The sequence below is a fragment of the Motacilla alba genome, chromosome 3 (genome assembly GCF_015832195.1).
Source record: "Motacilla alba alba isolate MOTALB_02 chromosome 3, Motacilla_alba_V1.0_pri, whole genome shotgun sequence".
Classification (NCBI taxonomy): Eukaryota; Metazoa; Chordata; class Aves; order Passeriformes; family Motacillidae; genus Motacilla; species Motacilla alba.
In genome coordinates this window covers 65,718,789-65,736,164 of record NC_052018.1, presented here as the reverse complement: position 1 = coordinate 65,736,164, position 17,376 = coordinate 65,718,789, and the positions used below count along the sequence as shown (strand labels likewise).

At 38.8% G+C, this 17,376-nt stretch overlaps 1 protein-coding gene across 6 annotated transcripts in view; it reads right to left on the bottom strand.

Moving 5' to 3' along the window:
• GRM1 (glutamate metabotropic receptor 1) overlaps nt 1–17,376 on the bottom strand; it is a 180,220-nt gene that overhangs the window by 136,853 nt on the left and 25,991 nt on the right. For all 6 annotated transcript variants that reach the window (XM_038132729.1, XM_038132733.1, XM_038132735.1 and 3 more), the window contains exon 3: nt 6,918–7,167. In XM_038132729.1, the coding sequence (XP_037988657.1) occupies nt 6,918–7,167 (250 nt within the window). The remainder of the gene's footprint in view (nt 1–6,917; nt 7,168–17,376) is intronic.

Here is a 17,376-nt window from a genome sequence, read left to right as displayed (position 1 = left end):
AGGAGTTTTCTGCAGGGGCATGATAAAACATATACTGCCTAATAAATAAACCCTTAACACACAGCACTACCTAATAATCCAATTATCTAACATCCATGCTATTTCATAGACAACAAGCAGATCTTGAACCTTTGCATATTTTCAGAGTTGGAAAACTTCAAGGTAAAATATTTCTGTCGAGGCTGGTCCTTTCTTGCATTCACTTGGAGAACTCATCCAAAGACAATATGAAATCACTGAACCTAGCCTTAGCTTCCCTTTGCTAACTAAGAAGCATAAACTGTACTAGAATCCCAGAAGTTTTAAGAAATCTAGAAGTGTGAGGGTTTTTTCCCCACAGGTTTAACCATTATAAAGTTCAAGCATCACATTTGGTAATGCCATTAAGACACTTAGTTGTATGCTTTGTTTCCTCTCCTATTCCTCTCCTATTCCAATTTCCTTACCTGAGCAAGTAAAAGATACAATTCCTTTGCTCTGATAACCAATTGCATTACATCTTCAGAAGCAAAAAAACACTAGTCCTTTACTTTCTCTCATTTATGGAAAAGGTACATTAATGGCTACCATTAAACAGTGTATATTGCTTTAAAACATATTTTCACGTCCTGTTTGTCAAGCCAGCAAGCTTTCGTATCACTTTAAAAAACTAAGTATTTACTTTATTAAAACATCCTAACTTATAAATTGGTATTTTAATAATCATTTACAAACGCACCAGAATCTCACCTACAACTTCTGTACATTTCATCCTCATTTAAAGCACTGAGTGCATACACAGAAATAGCTAAGGGTTAATACATGTTTTTAAAACTAATTCTGGATGCCCATAGGAAAGAGATTTAATTACATACAAAGCCTAGTTTAACTCACATCACATAGAAGCAAGTAAAAAGACAAAAAAACCACCCCCGTATTTAAAAAATTGCCCACTGCAATACATAAATCCCACTTACCATAAAAAATATGTATTCTTCTTGTATTTTTTTGTCTCTGTAAAAGTGAGCATTGCTTTTTTTATTAAGACTCAAAATGCAGTTCTGCTCAAATATACTGCTATTTAATTGGTGCTTAATATGCAATCCCATTTTTACATGGATTGATGTTATTGTAGGTCAGAGGGTAAACAAAATATGCTTGCTCAGTCTTCTTGCATCATGTAATTCTGTTTTCATCCACACAGATCATAAATTCTTCTTATAGTAAACAGGTAATAGACTGCAACTACTAAATGAACCATGAATAAGGAATAAAATTTTCTAGGGACATGTTCTGAGGTTTCAGGCTTTAAAGTTAGCAGTGTATCCCATTATAAACCTTGACAATGTTCAAGAAATGGTCTGATGTTGCCAGGTGGGACTATCTTAATTGACAATACTTTGATTAAATGTCAACTTCAGTTAGACTCTGAAAGGATTTGAAAAATTATAATGACTTATTTCAGCATTTCACAGAATCTACCTCAATTTTAATCCAGGAATTTGAATCCAAACTCAGCTAAACCTCTGATTATATCGAAACACTTATTTAAACACAGTCTTCCATTAACTTGGAGGGTCAACAACAACAGAAACATTAAAAGTAGTCATTCAAAACATCTTTGGTCATGGAGGTACCAGGAAGAAAAACAGTCCCCTTTCCTGCAGCAAAATGCATGAAAAGTAAACTTTGGGTCTTAAATTACTATTTTTCTTTTTATTTTCAGCATGACAATTGTCTTGTCATCTCTACTTTGTACTTTCAAACCACCAAGTTTTACCACCCAGACTGCCCTCTCAAAGAACAGCACGCAGAATATGAATGGTTTGGGATCAGTCATACGCATTTGGCAGTGCTGGATTGCTACCAGTTTTCTTAACACATTCCCATTCATAACAAGTTGGCATATCTACTAATTTTGTCAATTTTATAAGGCCCAAAGTTATCCTAGATAATCTGTGCTAGCACAGGCAGGGTTTTTCCCCCATTGACAACACATTGTTGGTTCTTACTGATTTCTTTGTAATCTCTTAAGTACCTAAAAATAGCAAATTTTTTTTCGTAATGGAATTAAACACATTGGTCCTGCAAAACATTTCAGCTGCTTTGGAAGCAGCTAGTCAAATTTAGAAGAGCAGTCATATCCTCTGATGGTCATCTCCCTTATGAAGAATATTCTATGAACAGTTGAACATTCTCAGTCATTTGATAATTAATGCATGAGCCACTAGCACCAGGGACTCATCAGGGAGCAAGAAGCAGGCAGTCTTCTTAGCCACATATGTGAGGTGGTACTTGTGATACTCTTACGTTATTTGTGATGTCAGAACTGGATGAAAGATAAATACATAACATCATGCTTTTGGCACTGCAAGCTATGTCACCTGTAACCTTGGTCAGCAGCCAAATGCTCACCCAGCCACTTGCCAGCTACCCTACTGAAGAGAACAAAGGCAGAAAACAGAGAGAAAAAATCTCACAAGTTAAAATACAGAAAGGGAGATTACCATTACAGGCAAGAGACTCAACTTGGGGCAAATTAAAACAATTTCTTGCAAATTAAAATAGATTCAAAGAGAGAAACTTTGGTCACTTCCTTCTCCTTCTTCCTTGCAGAAAGGCAAGCTTCCTGACCAGATTCTTCCTCCTCCCTCACTAAATGATGTTATGGACCTGTCAATCTCTGCTACTACTTTTTGACTTTTTTATGATTATTGCGCACAATAATCATAAGAAAGGATTTGGGTGCCTGTCTTAGCCATAGTGTCCTCAAGTGCAGAGGCTCTCCTTCCTCTGCTGTGATGGAGCTAAAAAAGCTCCATAGTCTCAGTGCTAAGGAACGGAGGGGTCTGGCTGGGGTAGGCAAAGCATTCCTCTGTCAAATGCTGTACCAATTCAGTGGGATTACATGTGTGTTCTGCCATAAAATCCCAGGCCTTGGAAGGTGATATCTGCCCTCGGCATCTGCCAAAATCCTCCCACACACCCTGCCCAGGGATTGACCACATCAGGTCACATTTCTCTGTCAACAAGTTGTTTACTCTTGCACTTGGATGCAATCAAGTTCCACCTATCTAGAAATATCAGATAATAGGACCAAACAGTTTACAGTGATAATGCCTTGTCAATATTTTAGAAAGTGTGAATTTAAATGCCAAAGCCATTATTTATATTGGCTTTTGAAGAGGGAGCAGTCAGAAAAATTTCAACCGGAGTAGGTGCTCTGAAAGCTCCATCATCCTATGCTAAAGGAGTTTTGTTAGATACATAGAAAGAACAGACTTGCCCTTCAAAATGGGTTGACAGCAGAGAATCCAACCATACCTTCACTGCTAAGCATTCAAACTTTGAAAGATTGCTCTACTGACACTTAAAATGTATAGTTCTGCAACAGCCCATACAGCAGCCCATACAGCAGCCCATACAGCAGCATTAATGGAGACTATAAAACACTAGAAAGCCAGAAGTAAAGCAGTACCTAGTCCTTTAGAAAGGACTGTACTGAAAACCAGCATGTACACTAATATAACCCTTCCTTTGTAAAGTTCCTCATACTTTTACACAAACCATTGAGTGTAGGAGTTTGAGAACAAATCGTGAAAGAGCATTTTAATTTCCAACTATTCAGCTAAAAATTTATCTTCTCCAATGACCTCAGAGCATCTCCTAAAATTGGTTCTTTCATTTGTTTTTCATCTGCTTTGCATTACCCATACTGAATACAAAGATGCTGAAAAGTCAGTTACATGCCTTTTCTTGATGCATGATCTCAGGGGATATATAGGAGATTCATCAATCTTCCAAAATTCTCACAAAATCTAATTGATGCTTATTAAGTAATATAAAACCCAGTGGCCTCCATAAACATGATTAGACACATAAGGTTGAGCATCTTCCTACATAATCTCTTCACATCAAAACTAATTTCTGCTACAAGAGCTATCACCTGAATTCCCCCAAGAGTACAGTTAAATTTTTTGCATAATTTTTGCCTTTGCTTGCTCCAACTATATTCTATTATTTCTTTTTATACAAGAAGCCATGACCAAGTTTTGCCTTCTTTGCCTTTCATTATCACTCCCTTTTAAAATTTATCATCATCATTTTGTAGTTTAATAAATTTTCTCACTATTCTCTGCTACATTTCAACACTATCGATTTCAGAATATCTGCCATTCTGCCTCAGGCAGGATTGTAACCTCATCTATTGTACTGTTTTAATTCCAGCTCCCTCCAGATTCAGAGAGAGGAATTCCCTTCTTACTAAAATAACAGACTCCCACTTCCAGTAGTAAAGGAGACTGTATTTAGGATTAAACAGAAGTCAAATTCAGTTCCCAGCTCTCTTTCTGATAGCATGAATTTAGTTACGCCAAGCTGTTCCTGTCTACTTTGACAAATAGCAGTATTGAAGATGTAGCAGGAAGAGTACTATTTAGCCAGGTGTTCCTCTGTAAAGGCTCCCTTTTCACAGTGAGTCAGAGCAGAGTATGGGGTTGATAAAATGTGGCTGTAATAAACCTGTGGGCTAACTAAAGTCTTTGTTTATCTTGTTATTGAAAAAAAAAATCTTGATTTCACATTCACTCTCACTTCCCTCAATTAAGAGAATGTTCTTAAAAGGCTCTTAGTTTTTTGCTTAGCTGGGTACTTGAATAAAAAAGACTGAATAGCACATCAAAGTAACATTAATGTGTGCCTTGGTTCCTGTTTGTATATAGATGACCAAATTCATAGCACTGCAGTTCCACTGCAACTTACTTATTCACAAGTTTGCTAATTTGCCATTTTTTAAAATCACTTAATTAGGACAATTCAAGAAAATTTCTTTTCTTTTAGTTCTGCAAGCACATAAGAACATGTGCAAGCCCTATAATACTTTTCATTTCAACCAGCTGTCGTGCACAATCTAGACTATGCAAAGCAATAACCAGCCTGTTTTACAATTGACAGAACCCATTCAGCCCTAAAAAGGAGTCTCCCATACTCAACTACCATGATGAAGGAAGGGTGTGTGAAAATCTACATGAAAAATACACAGTGATTTTTCCAAAGAAATTCCATTATTCCATTTAATAGGTGGGCATTTCTGACAAAAAGGTCAGAACTACACTGTTGGACAAATTCTAAGAAAAACTACTGAAATATATGGACCAGTGTTATGTTTGGTAAGGCCTCAAAGTCAAAATTTAAAGCTTAAATATTCCACTTATCCAAGGAGTAGGGGATTGAGTGGTCTAATAGGAAACCAAGGTTTCTGGCTTAATGTAGGAGGTTTAATTTTTTTGGTTCTCAGTATGATCACCATCAAGAGGGAGCACCAAAATCAGTGAACAATGAGACTCTGCTACAGTGACAATACATGAAGAAAGCACAGCATTGCCCAAAGCTTCAGGGTGTTTACTGAAAGACTGAGGATGCTGTCACTGAAACTAATTTGATTATTTTCAGTTTCTTCTATTCATTGAAAACCCATACATGAAATGTGTCACTCCCAAAGCCTTCCATTATTCATTTCAACTGATGTAAACTAAATGATGCACTTGAACCACACGTGCACAATCTGGAACACACCGTTTTAAATACAGCCTTACTGTTTGTTTCATTTTAGTGCTAAAAATTGTCCAAATGTGCTACATCTTATCTTCACAACCTTCAGGAGATACTCTAGCACCTCAGCTTCAAATACATGGCAAACAAGGACTGCAACAACAAAAATTATGAGATTGACTTAAAGCTTTCAGTCTATTCCTCAGGCCAAAATAGGTATCTGACTTGTAGAAATCATAACTGTGGGTGTTGAGGAGCAATACAGTCAGGGGAAGACAATACCACAGCACAGAGCAAAAGGAGAGGATCTCAGTCACAAACACAGACACAAAAACTTCAGATAAAGAACAGGACAAAAAGAAGTCAGGATCAAATGACAGCAGAAGCTAAGTAGGCATGGAAACTACTGACAAAGGCCTTGAAAGAATGAATTTAAACATTCCTTCAAGGAATGTTAAAATTACAAATAAAGAAACAGACAGTAAATAGAAGGATTAAAGCAGACATTATCAATCCAACATGGAAGACAGAAAATATCCATCCTCATCATTTCAGTAATGTTCATCAAGACAGAAAAATGGACAAAGACATTGCAGAAATCAAGGCAAAAGTCAAGGAAGCCTCAAAATAAGAAATATCACAAAAAAATGGAACTGTGGCTAAAGTATGTGATAAAACTACATTTACCATATTTCAGTGATTACATGTAAGAGAAACTCTAGTAGAGCAAAGCAGCCATTCTCATTTTGATAAAAACAGCCCTTTTCTGTCCAACACACACCTGCACTGTTACTCTGGTGATATAAAAACACACATACATACTCATTTAGCCATCAGCAGGTCTGACGTTTTAAAAACCAAACCAGCCTGCATAATATGAGTGCCCCAGCTTTCAACAGCAAAGATCAGAGCAAAGTGTACAGGTGAGAATGCAAGGTTGCAATCATAACCCTGGAAAAAAGTTCCTATAATCAAAAACACTTGGCAACTGGAATTTCAAATTATGAGGGGTCATCTTTACTCAAATGCATAAAATTTTGTCACATGCCACAGATCACATACTGAGACCAGAATTCTTCACTCCCTACTTGGGGTCTAAAAATCTGTGCATGAAACATTCCTCCAGAGTGTGCAAAAGCACAAAAACAGCATGCCATATCTATATAAAAGAGTTAGTAATTAACATTTAGTTCAGCAGAAGCTATCACTACTGATCAAGCTGACATACATCTTCATATCTCCTTCGTGAGAATCTGCTCTACCATCTTGCCACTTCTTTTCATGCCACAGACAATAAAATATGGAAATCACCAGTAGCCTAAGCCGCGCAGTTCTGAAAGCAAAGGCCTGCCTACAGGACAAGAGGGAGAGGACAGACAGAGCCTTACCTTCCAATCAGCAGGAACTCGCCGAGCACTCCCAGGCGCCGCATGGCGATGAGGATGCCCCTGACCGTCATGCCCTCACAGAAGCACACCACCACTCTCGCCTTGGGCAGCCTCTCTCGCAGCTTGCGCAGCAGGCGATCAAAGCTTTTCTCGCCCGCGTTGCTGTAGATCTTGTCAGAGTGAGCAATGCACAGACCCTCCTGGGCAGCCAACTCTTTGAAGGCTTCCATTCCGCTTTCCCCATAATTTCCTATTAAAAAAAAAAAAAAGATTATATCATGCATTCAACCAATTGAATTGTGATGCGAAAGTGATAGTTTCTACCTCCAAAATCAAGCAGCATTAGCAGAAGGAAGATCAAAAGAGATCCATCAAAGTGAATCTGATTGGAATTTAGTGGAGCAACAGGATATCCAGGTATCAGTAGGTCTTAACACAGCTGGAGAAGACAGTTCTTAACAGAACTGGAAGTTTCTTTTTTTACATTGACATAACAATGAAGAGTAAAGGAGATGTTAAACAAGGAATGGATAGGTAGAAAAGGGAATAGATCAGACAGTAAGAGTGAAGTTTTATAAACATTTCTATGGCAAAACCCACAGCCGAGCTAATTTAGGAAAACAGTAATAGGAAAGGGAAAAAAGGATTTAATTCCAAGCTGTCTGTCTAACATGCAGTCCATGTTCACAAAAACAAATGAAAGATGGATGCATATTTAAAACACTGATCTGGTAACATTTTCAAAGTCTCACTGATTTGACCAAGCAATGTTCATGACAGCTAAAATTTAGGCTTGATGATGTGTCTCTTAGAATAGGAGACTTTCTAACTGAAAGAACTTCAGAAATAACCTTTTCCAAGACAGAAATATTTCATCTGTGTGGTCCAAATTATATATAAAAACTGATTCTCAAATTCACTTCTATTTATACATTCAGCAAGCCAAAACAACAGTTTTACAAAACTCAGAGTGCCTTCTGCTATGGAAACAGGTGAAACCCCAAGTTTTCTTTGAATATTTTATGCCTGACATGAGCACAGGACTTATGATGAACACCCATAACGTAAGAGGAACAGATGGATTAAAAAAACTCCATATCTATTAACAGTAACAAGAAATGGTTCAAAAAGAGAATCATTAATTTGATGTTACCCATATCCATAATGTTTCTTTCATCTTATGAGGGAGTAAAATCAGATATGCTCATCACTTCTAGACCCAGACCTTTTCAAGCAAGGGATGATTGAAGAGGTCCCACTTTCCTGCTTCCAGCCATTGTTTGAAGCTGTAAATTGCAAAGAGGAGGACTTCTGAATAAGCCTAAATTTCTTCACAAAAAAAAAATTCAAGCTCCTCAAAAGTACAGCCATGAGAAAGAAAATGCAGCAAGAGACAGTTCAGGCACTCTGTATAAACCCAGTAGAAATACGTGCATTTTTCCAAAAGCATGGATCATTTGCCACAGATCAAAACTATGCAGACACTGTGACAGTCATTGTCATACTAAGTTGCAGACAAACCTGACAGGTCTAGTGTCAAACACAAAACTGAAGTTCCCAGCCCTTTGCACTGAGCTGCCCTAGTTTCTCATAAATTTGAAGCACAGCAGAATGGCCTCTTTTCTAGCCTGTGACTCAACATCAAATTCAGCAATCAGGTCAATTCTGCTTTTTTTCTGTGAGCCAGAGGTACTCCAGAGCAGCAGTCCTACATGGGTGTGGGGAGGAGAGGAAGATCTATGCCTTGTGGGAACTCACCACCAAGCAGCCCAATCCCACAACTCTGTACTTTGGTAAACACTGTGGCCTTGTCATACGCTGAGAATGACCTAGATGGAGATTTGCAGGTATTTATAGGCCAGGACCTGCAGACACCAAGGGACTCACTCCAAGGCAGTACAGTTTGAGCTGTGCTGCTTTGATAACTTGCCTCAGGTCCCAGACTGAGGCAGGACAACCTCACCCCTGACTTGCCATTAGCAAGAACTTTATTTTTCAGCAGGATATATTTCCCAATTTCATGCGGAACTTTGTTCAACAGAGACTTCCTCGAAACCAGTAGGGTTATTCTTAAAGTCTTACCTAGAGAGGGACTAAACTGAATCCTATTAGATGTTTAGGCAGTGCATATTAAAAAAAAAAAATACAGCAGGTTTCTTACCCAAACTTTAAGGAAGGGTTTTGTCATACATCAGTAAAGCACTAATTTTTCTGTAGTTCAAGTTAATGGTTGCAAGAAATGAAAAAAATAAATCCATTTGGAATGATTTTTCTCAGCTTTACTTTTGATGAAATAACAATTATCTCAAACACAGTCAAACCCATACTAACAGGACAACAGCCTATCAAAACATATGCTGAGAGAAAAATTGATGTCTATAAATTCAGTAAGTGTGACAGAGAGTCTAGAAGGGAAAAAGCTAATTAAGATCAAGAACAACATGAATACAAGATGGAATAGACAAAAAACAAGGCAGAAAATCTGCAGCTCTAAAGGAAAGATTTCCAATTCTTTTATCAAAGTAGCATAACAGCTGTCCAGTAGCAGCACAAAGAAGTCTGATGTTTGACTGGAGCTTGCTCAGCTCACAAGATCATTATGTAAATTAGGTTTCTGCAACAGCCAGAGATGAAACTTGGTGACCCTGTAGGTTCTCTTAAAATTCATTTGCCATGCTCCCAAAGCAAGACAACATGCTGCACATCTTTCCCCTCCAGGGAAAAAGATCAGAGAGAAAAAGAACGTGTGACATATGCTTTATAGATTGTTCGATGCACTCAGCTACCGCGGTATGGACAATGTAAGGGAATATATGGAAAAGAAAACACCAATTAATTCTGTGCAATAGCCAAGAACACAGCCATCTGTACCAGCTTGGTGGGTTCATCCATTTCAGTCCATACTCAGACAGCTGAGAGGGGAAACCTGTAATGAAAGAAATCTCTTCGTGATTGTAGTCAGTGAAGAGTTACATCAGGGCCTCAGGCTAAGACCTTTCTTCCTTTGAAAGAGCCATTGAATAAAAGATCTAATCTTATCTGAAACTGCCTTTTGCTACCAGGATCAGCTCTGAAAGGCAAAATAATTATTATTGTGATTTTCTTTCTGACCTCTACCCAAAACTAGGTGAGACAGTAACATACTTTGAGCCCTACAATTGGGGCTCAAACAGCCCTTGCCATTTTTTAACCTTTTTTAAGGTCAGTTCCACTTGTACCCTAATCAAAAAACCACATATGTTCCTTATATGCTTCATTCAGAGTCTGTACAGCAGTATAAAGGTAAATTCTAAACCTATAATGACTGCAATTTCACCAAGAGGATTTTTATAACACTTTTCTTTCAGTGCAAAAGGAAGCTTTGCTTCACCACTGAGAAAATTCAAGATGAGGCCATTTCTGAGAGGGATCCGCATATCTAAAGATACTGCTGAGAATTACATATAGTGGTAATTATTCTCACTCATTGCATTACATGCCTTAAATATCTTAATAAAAAACAATAAGGTGCCGTAGTAGAAGTCAGAGATGTTATCTTAATCAAAAGAAGATATTCAAAAGGAGAAATTAAGGAGAAATTAACAAAAAATTCAGCCTCATAAATTGCTCCTGCAAGCCAGTAAGTATTACTTTTGTGCCACAGCTATACTGAAACTACCACTCTTTGGTTGTATTAACACTTTGGTAGTGTGGGGAGCAGAACCCATGAGCTCCATCTAAAAGGTTTATGTTCTTTTTTTTATTACTGTACAGCTGTTTGGCAAATTTGTCCCCATTCTCTTGATAAAGAGAACCATTTGTTTTTCATTTATGAAACGGAGCAGAAACAGCTCAGCAATGAGGTGCTTATAAGAATCTTAGAGACTGTTTTCTTAAGGGATACACAGAATGTCTGTGTGGGTCTTCCCAAGCCATATAACAGTGTGTTGTGTTTTCAGGGGACTTAAAAACAAAATAATGTGTCCCACTTAATCTCTATATTTGAATGATATCAGCCATTGATTTATTTGGGCAATAACATAAGGAAATATGAATCATTCATATTTGAGCTGAGCAGAACATTTTCTTGAAATATAGGCTAATCACCATTTTTTAAAAAATCTTAAAGACCATAATGCTGAAAAGAAAGACTGAGACTGTTCTTTGTTGCTCTGCTTTAAGTGTCATTAGGAAATACCAACTACATTTTTAAGACCCGTTTGGAGAAACACCTACAAAACTGACAAAACCTTCAGCAGAGAACTCTGCCTGGAAGAATCCTCCAATGCACTTAAAATGACAAAAGGCAGAGAGCAAGAGTTACTTCACCCACCTCAGCCGTGAGTAATCTCTTCAGGTGAGGTCACCTGTTGCTCACCACTAGGGGCTTAATTTGTTGCATTTATTCCTCTAAACCATGGCAACCACAACCTGGATCAAAAGTAAGCACACACAAACTCCCAAATACCCTACCAGCACACAACAAAGGTAATGCTCCAAATAAGAAAACCACAAACTCCAGTTTCGCTGCAAGGTGCCACAAAGTCATATTGCAAGAAAGTTCCCCTTTTCAAATTAACAAGTGAGAAACTATTTTTTGTCCTCTTCTTTCCTCTCTTAATGTTATGATCTGCTTTTTCATCTCTCCCAGGCGTGCGAATACCTTGCTGGAGGTATGAAGTCTGTTTCATTGCTCAGTATTGATTCACTGCAAGACATCTCTTTTACTCAACTAATTAACGACTTTTTGGCAGAGAAAGTAAAGTGAGAACAAGAGGACTGCATGACATACCAGCAAGCAATAACTTTTTAAAATCTTCACTGTCTCAAAGGTAAATTATTTGGGAAGAGGAGGGCAAGGACATGATCTGATTGTTAAGTTAGTCCCTGATATATTGCAATAAGTAATTTGTAAAAACTAGTGATAATATTAGATAAGACAGTAACTATACAGTAGTCAAATACAAATCTGAAAAGACAGGAAAGTTTGGGACCACTGAACAAAAAAAATAGGCAGAAAGACCATCAGTTTTCTCTCCTATAATACAGTATGCCTCCCTATGCCACAGGGGCATTTTTGAGTAGCTTTTTCAGTAAACAAGAAAAAAAATTGAGTTCTCTACTTTTAATGGATTTGTTACAAGTATCATATTGAATAACCATGTGTATGCTGTTAGTTGATTACAAACTAAAAAATTTCAGCCATCAGATTTAAGCTAGTATGTTAGTAACAAGTTGGGAGCACGTACAGAATCAGCTAATGAATCTGAAATGACAAGCAGTCACTTTCTAAGCTGTAATAATTCAACCATTCACATCAATTTGTCCACACCTTCGATTGGGAGAGCTACAAATAAAAGCCAAAGTCCATAATTATTCCCTGAAGGTATCAGACTGACAAAAAACCAGAAAAGTTGTAGAAATGTATCTGCCAGTGTGTGTTATTGTGGTCTATCCCGAACATAAATGCTGTGCTCATGAAAAGCATCCTTGCTGGCACACAGCTTCCCAGGCCATCGAGCTGACACCATGCAGCCTCTGCCAGACTTGTCACTGAGAAAAGGGAAAGGATCCAACACTTCCATATTTCCCCAGAATATCTTTTTCAAGGCTATCCCACTGATGTCAGGAGGGTCTACATTTTACATTTATAAGTTCTTTCAAGTCAGATTTGTTTTTTCTTTTTCAGTGAACTCTCTACACCTAATGTTGATTTGCTACCTAAAGTCCTTTACCACACAATTTCTTTTCAGAGTTCAGATAGAAAATTACATTGAGAATGCTTCCTTTGCTCAGTAAATTTCACCTCAGGTATTTTTAAGGGACAACTTCAAAGAAGGTAGCCTATGAGGGTACTTCACAAACCCTAAAGTACTGGCTATTTTACAATAGCTAGAATGCTGCATGGATGTGGGCTCTGATTCTGTTATCAGTCAGGACACAACAGTAGAGAAAACATCAAAATTACAAACTTGACACAACCTAAAATCTCAGTCAAACTGCAAAGCTTAAAAGGAAAACATCTACCACTTATTTCATTCTAAGCGGTTTACAGAGGAAGGAACAACCCAAAACATGCTTTATAAAGAATGCTGAAGTGTCTATTTCAATTTCTCTAGGTACAGTGGCTTTGAAGAGAGAAACAAGTCCTGCAAACATTGGCCCCTGAGGACAGTTTAATGCAGGTTGAACATCAATGCTACTCACTAGAGGTTTTCCCCTCTCCTGCAGACCAGCAGGATAGGTTACTGCTTCCTACCCCTTAGATTGGGTCCAGCTGCCCATCTCCTCAGTTCTAAAGTTGCTTTTAGTCTGCTACCATGCATCAATATCAAAGTTCTCCTTACCACCATCATCTTGCCTTCCAGTCCAACCCATGGCTCTCTGGAAGTCAGTGTTTCCCTTACATTTCTCTACATGTTCATCTTTGACATTGTCAAAAGGACTTTGTATTGGATGGGGGCTTTCTCATCCTTTAGATACGGAGAAGAAAACTCATTATTTGAAATTGAAAATACAGCGCAAGCACTCTGTCTTCATTTAAGCTTAGGAAAGTTTTCTGGATTCTTTCCAAGCATCTGCACTCTAGCCTTACAAAGGCCAGAAGGATATGTTAAATGAATGAACTGAGTAATCTTTAGTACACTACAGATCTCAGCCATCTGTGCTTACAGCCTGTTTTCTTCAGGCCCTTCTAGAAATGCAGAAAGTGAGCTGTTAAGGCCAGACTGTCTTTTTCTCATTTCCTAGGTTTTCCTAACCAAAATTGAGTACAAGGATTTGGGTTTTTTCAAAAAAAAAAAAAAAAAAAAAAGCTGAAATGCTGAATTAGATGATTATTACATCCATTAAACAATACACTATGCCGAACATAATTAGAGAAATGAGATTATATTTCAAATAAGAAAACTCACATAATTTTATTAAATGCTAGGTTAGTTCTTGTCATTAATTACAAAGTAATTACATTTTGTCAATAGCTCACCACAGTGATGTGTTACCTTGGTAAAGAAGACACAGAAAAAGGTACAATTCTACCACACAGTTAGGTGCTTATATTTAAGCCTTCATCCTGAAAGCAGCAGGTGCAATACCTTGAACAACTACTTGATATTCTTGTCAGAAATACAGCCACAGGTGAAGTCAGCCTGAAGTAATGAGACTACTAATGCTAAATGACACTTCCCTAATAAGACAAATGCCAAAATGTGGTATCATGCTGGTTTTTCCCTAAATGTATTTAAAGCATATACCCAGTGATTATTTATGATGTATCTATTGAGGAGTTTGAGAGGTTTATATTCTAATGAAGCTATTTCAGTTCCAAACCTAGCTGACACACACTACTTGTAACAAATTTGCTTGCTGAACTTCACCTTTCTGTTCATGACTTATCAGCAAGGGGCTTCCAGTTTTCTTCAGAAAATATTAAAATTAATGTAGTAATGCCTAGCATTAACTGTTGGTTGGTTCTTTTGGTTGGCATGGGTAGAAAAAAGTCTCACACTTCTTGTGTGTGTTTCTTGATGAGTCCGGGGAAAGTAAATATAAGAATAAAGTTTCAACTCCTATAATAATTTCTTTTTGGTTTAAGCTTGCTGTGACTATTACACTTAGTAACATAATTTCCAAAAGTGGTTATAGCAAGGATACCCAGAAGTGACATCAAAGTAGGAGAACAATATTCCCTTTCTTTTAATATGAGCAGAAATTTCATAAGAAGGAAAGAAGCATATCCGCAGTTCTGCTCATGCTTTGGCAGTTTTGCAATTAGGTTAGCTCACATTCAAGCACAAGACTTAAAACCTTGAGCAATCAAAAATCATGCATACAAGTACCCTACTATGAGGATTTGAACATAAAGGAATTAAGGAAAATTTAAAATCATATTTCTACTGGTTATCTGCTTTCTGAACCTGAGGACATATAGCAATCAGTTTCTGACCTTTCTTTATGATTTTGAGAGTTAAAGATGGCTATTTTATTTTAGTGACTCAAGATACTCACAAATTATATGTTTTTATGGGCTGGCACTTAGAAGGCCAAACATCATGAGATGCTCCATAAAGAGTCAGCAATACTCTGACCACTTCCCAATAACCTGCACTATCAATAAAATAATAAAATAAATCTTAGTCTTTTGTCTAAAAAACTATACCTAATCCTATCTTATCCATCACAAGAGAAACTCTGTTATCTAATTGGAATACAATCCTGCAGTTTTTTACAAACCAGAAGATAATTTTTTGATGCATGCTTTATCAAATCCTTGAATACTGTAGACTTACTATTCAGAAGAATATTATCTTATTTTAGAAATAATTGTAGTTTAAATTAAATATGTTTAAGAAAAACAGTGACTGCCTTGGTGTACATGTCTATCAAAGGTTTTCATGAAAATGAATATAATTTCATAATATGTGATATAAATTCAAAACAACAAACAAATTCAAATCCTGAGTGTGAAAGGTACTCTCAGTTATAAAGTTGAGGAGAGATACTCATACCAGCATTTCCAATTGAGTTCATAACTGCAAGGATTAACATAACATAAATGTTTGAGTTTCACAATGTTAAATGTCATGTCTGCTGCTGAATGGTGAAACATTTGAAATACCTTTTCCCAAAGGCTATCATAGTATCTGCATATGACAAGGTGATTTAATGTTGGGAATACAGGCAGAGCTAGTACAGGAAATCAATGTAAAAGCTGAATTACCACAAGAAAAGAACAAATTAGGAGTTTACTTTACACAGCTCCCACAGAGATAATATAAAAGAATGAACTCTGGAAGGGCAGTCTTGAGAACTAGAAAAAAATGGCCAAATGCAAGTAGGAGAAAGTGATAATCCTGAACTCGTGAGGTAGAGAGATACTGCCCACAGGTCTGCAGCTGTGCAGCTCTGCGAGGCTGCACCCCAGGGATGGCACCTTGGACAGGTTGAGTCCTCCCATACCCCCACCCATGTCCACATTCAGGAATGCTCCCAGGTCACCTCCTGTGCTCCAGGACCTAATGGGGGAGGCCTCAGGATTGGCAGGAGGCCCTTGCAGCACTCCTGATGCACTCCTTAAAGCACCCTTGAGGAGATGAGGGCAGTGCAGCTACACAGACCTGTAAAATTGCTCGATGGAGGGAAAACAGAAGGACCTTTTGCCAGGCTAAGAAATAGAAAAAAAAAAAGACAAATCATGGAGAAAAATTAAAATATTGGAGTTTTTTCCCAAACATTACAGTCCCAGACTTTGACATTTTGCCTCCTCTACATCCAGGGCTTACAGATAGATCCTGAGGAATGGCTTCTGGGTACTCACAAGTCATACTGCCATCCAGAAGGTCCCAGCACCCTTCTGTTCTCAGCTCAAAACAGCTTGAACCCAGGCATGTCATTCCATCATGGCTTCAGCTGCTCTCTCCTCAAATAAATGTCCCTGGTAAAATGCACTGAGGGCGAGGAGCGGCCCTCAGTCAAAGGCCCACAAAATACCTGCGGGCCCCTGCATGTGCCAGGGAAGCTGGACAAGCCCTGCTTCCTCCCGGCCCCTTGTGTTTTCCCAAATTGTCTCCCCAAGGCCCAAAGCCCACAGAGAAGCTGGGCGCCAGCAAAGTGGCCAAGGGGAGCTGGCGCTGGTGCCACGCCCTGGCACAGGGCAGAGCCAGCAGGTCAGCCATGCTGGCCTGGACGGGGCTGCGGCAGCCTGGCAGCTGAGCCACCCTGGCTCCCAGGGCAGGCTGATGGCAGGGCAGGCTCCCCACCACACCAGGTCCTGGTTGTTGGGAGGGGAAGCCGGGATGAGAAGGGGAAGCACAAGGGGAGGCACATGGGCACAGATGGAGCAGTGGCAGGTGCGACACGGAGGAGAGAGGCCGAGGCTGTGCACGCACTGAGCGCATCCAAAAGCAGCAGCCGCTGAGGGCAAGGCAGCCGTGCTTGCACAGCTGCCTGTGTACAAGCTCTGCAGGAGCACTGTGTCAGCCGCTGCCAAAGCAGGCTGTGAGGCGGCAGAGTGAGAGGCAGATTTGGATGGCCTGCTGGCCTCAGCTTTGGCACCCCGCTGACAGTGAAGCAGCAAAGCTTTTGGCCTTGACAGTGGCCAAAGGGCAGCACTGACATGTCTGGCTCCGATCTCACATCTCAGAGCCAGGAAAAGTACATCTGCAGCTGTGCAGATGTGAGCTTCCTGGCAAAAACATTATCGGGGACTCCTCAGCCACTCCATGTGGTTGCTCCAGCATTGGGAAATGGCACAGCCCCCTGTGTGCCAGGAATTTTGATGAAGATATTCATCAAGGAGTGATTTTCTGTGTGTTCAATATTTATGCCATGACTGAATCAATAAATGATTGACATCGATGCCTCTTGATCTTATGACAACATATGTGGTAGGTCTGGTCTGCACACCAAAATATTCCATGTATTTCTCAATAGCAACAAATCTATTTTTGACAACAAAGTATATAGCAGTTCAACAGATGTA